The sequence below is a fragment of the Eurypyga helias genome, unplaced genomic scaffold (assembly GCF_000690775.1).
Source record: "Eurypyga helias isolate BGI_N326 unplaced genomic scaffold, ASM69077v1 scaffold26925, whole genome shotgun sequence".
In the NCBI taxonomy this organism is placed as follows: domain Eukaryota; kingdom Metazoa; phylum Chordata; class Aves; order Eurypygiformes; family Eurypygidae; genus Eurypyga; species Eurypyga helias.
Genome location: NW_010253792.1, coordinates 9,414 through 11,082, shown reverse-complemented (window position 1 = coordinate 11,082; position 1,669 = coordinate 9,414). Strand labels below are relative to the sequence as shown.

The 1,669-nt window shown below is 54.6% G+C and overlaps 1 protein-coding gene across 1 annotated transcript in view; it reads left to right on the top strand.

The window, feature by feature from the left end:
* LOC104510519 (regulation of nuclear pre-mRNA domain-containing protein 2-like) overlaps positions 1-1,669 on the top strand; it is a gene marked incomplete at its 3' end in the record, with an annotated part of 14,577 nt that overhangs the window by 3,852 nt on the left and 9,056 nt on the right. Inside the window, exon 3 of the mRNA XM_010152790.1 lies at positions 509-638. Coding sequence (XP_010151092.1) covers positions 509-638 — 130 coding nt within the window. The remainder of the gene's footprint in view (positions 1-508; positions 639-1,669) is intronic.

Below are 1,669 nucleotides of genomic sequence, written 5' to 3'. Positions count from 1 at the left end.
GAGCCCGGAGGGGTTGAGCCTGGAGCTTTGGAAGCCGAAGGGGGTGATGCTGGAGCTTTGGAAGCCGGAGGGGGTGATGCTGGAGCTTCGGGGTCCGACCAGACGCGTGTTCCGGAGTGGCCGGATTCCTACCCGTGTGGAATTTGGTGCTCTTTGTGCTTGGCCTCGTCCCATGGGTGGTGCTGACCCTTTTGGCTGTGCGGTCCCTTTCGCAGTGCGGGCATCGTCGAGACAGCACAGCGTCAACGGCTTTTTGTGTCCTTCCCAAGCCCGAGTCAGGGTCAAGGCTTGATGTTACCAAACATTTCGGTTTTGGGCAGATCTGGAGGTTATTTGTACGTTAAAGTTCCTCTCTGGCGCTCAGTGATGAGCATTGGACTTGCCCTCCGTTGGGCCGTTGACAGAAACGCTGAAAACCCCCAAAATCGGGCACGGAAATGTTGTCGAAACGCGGCTGACGTGACCGCTTCTACTTGATGATGCATCTGAATTTTCTTTTTGTCTTTAGCTGCCTTTCCTCATCGACTGAACCTTTTTTACTTGGCCAACGACGTCATCCAGAACTGCAAGAGAAAGAACGCCATTGTCTTTCGTGATACCTTTGCAGAAGTGCTTCCCGAAGCCGCTTCGTTAGTGAAGTAAGTAACAGTGTGTTGGTTGAATGCCTCAAAGAAAAAAAAAAAAAAACCAAAGTGAGGGTTTTTTTTTACTTAATGTCTCTAAAAACATCAGCAAAACGTCAAGGATTTTGCTGGGACGACCGCCGTACCCTCCCGCTAACGCCTTATTTCAAGGTAGCGCGTTCCCAGAGGTGGGTTTTGTGCTCCGTGGGAGATTGGAGACTCGAATTGCTTAGGGTCACGTGGGACAGAAAGAGATGGGGTGTGCGGGGTGCCTCGCTGCCCTCCCTTTTGGTTTCCCAATCTTCCTCGACCCAGATGGTCTTTAAGGGGCGGGACATGGGAAAAACACGAAGCAGCGCCTTAGTAGTAACGGGACGTTGATGGTTGGCGCAGCTTTGCCGCTTGGAACTCCGCTCCAGGCGGTCGAACGTAGCGTGAGGCCGGGAGAGGGTTAAAGCCAGCCTGCTCATCAGCTTGCACTTCAGCGTGGGTTGAAAATACCATTAATAGGTGCCAGGAATGAGGAGGAGGGAGGAAAAAATTCTGGGAGTATCAGCCACCGAAGCAAACGAGAGAAGGAAAAGCCGCAGCAAGGACTGCACGTTACCCGCGGGGCTTTGCCAGGCCTGGTCCTGTTCCAGATGTTGACACGGAGCGAAGTTCTGTGAACCTACTGCTTCCGTCTTTCGGTGTTGCTGTGCCGCAGGGGTGGGACTTCACGGACCCCCAGGGAAGAGTTTTGTCTCTTCTGTGTGCAGCTCGCTGGCCCTGCCCAGTGTCCATACCTCTGCAGAGCTTTGTGTGGAGGGGACGGCTCCCCAGAATCTCGGTGACCAACCTCCTATCCATCAGTTCAGAAAGCGGCCAGAACACGCGTTGCTTTTTCTTGGGGCGCTGAGCGGCAGCGCGAGTGCAGCAAGGCTCGACGTCGAGTCAGCCGGCTGCTCGTGTGGTCTTTAAAATGGTCCCTCCCCACCCAAAACGGTGTGGTGGAGCACCTTCCTTAGCTATGCCTTAGCACCCCCCGCCCGAGGGTGCAGAGCAGC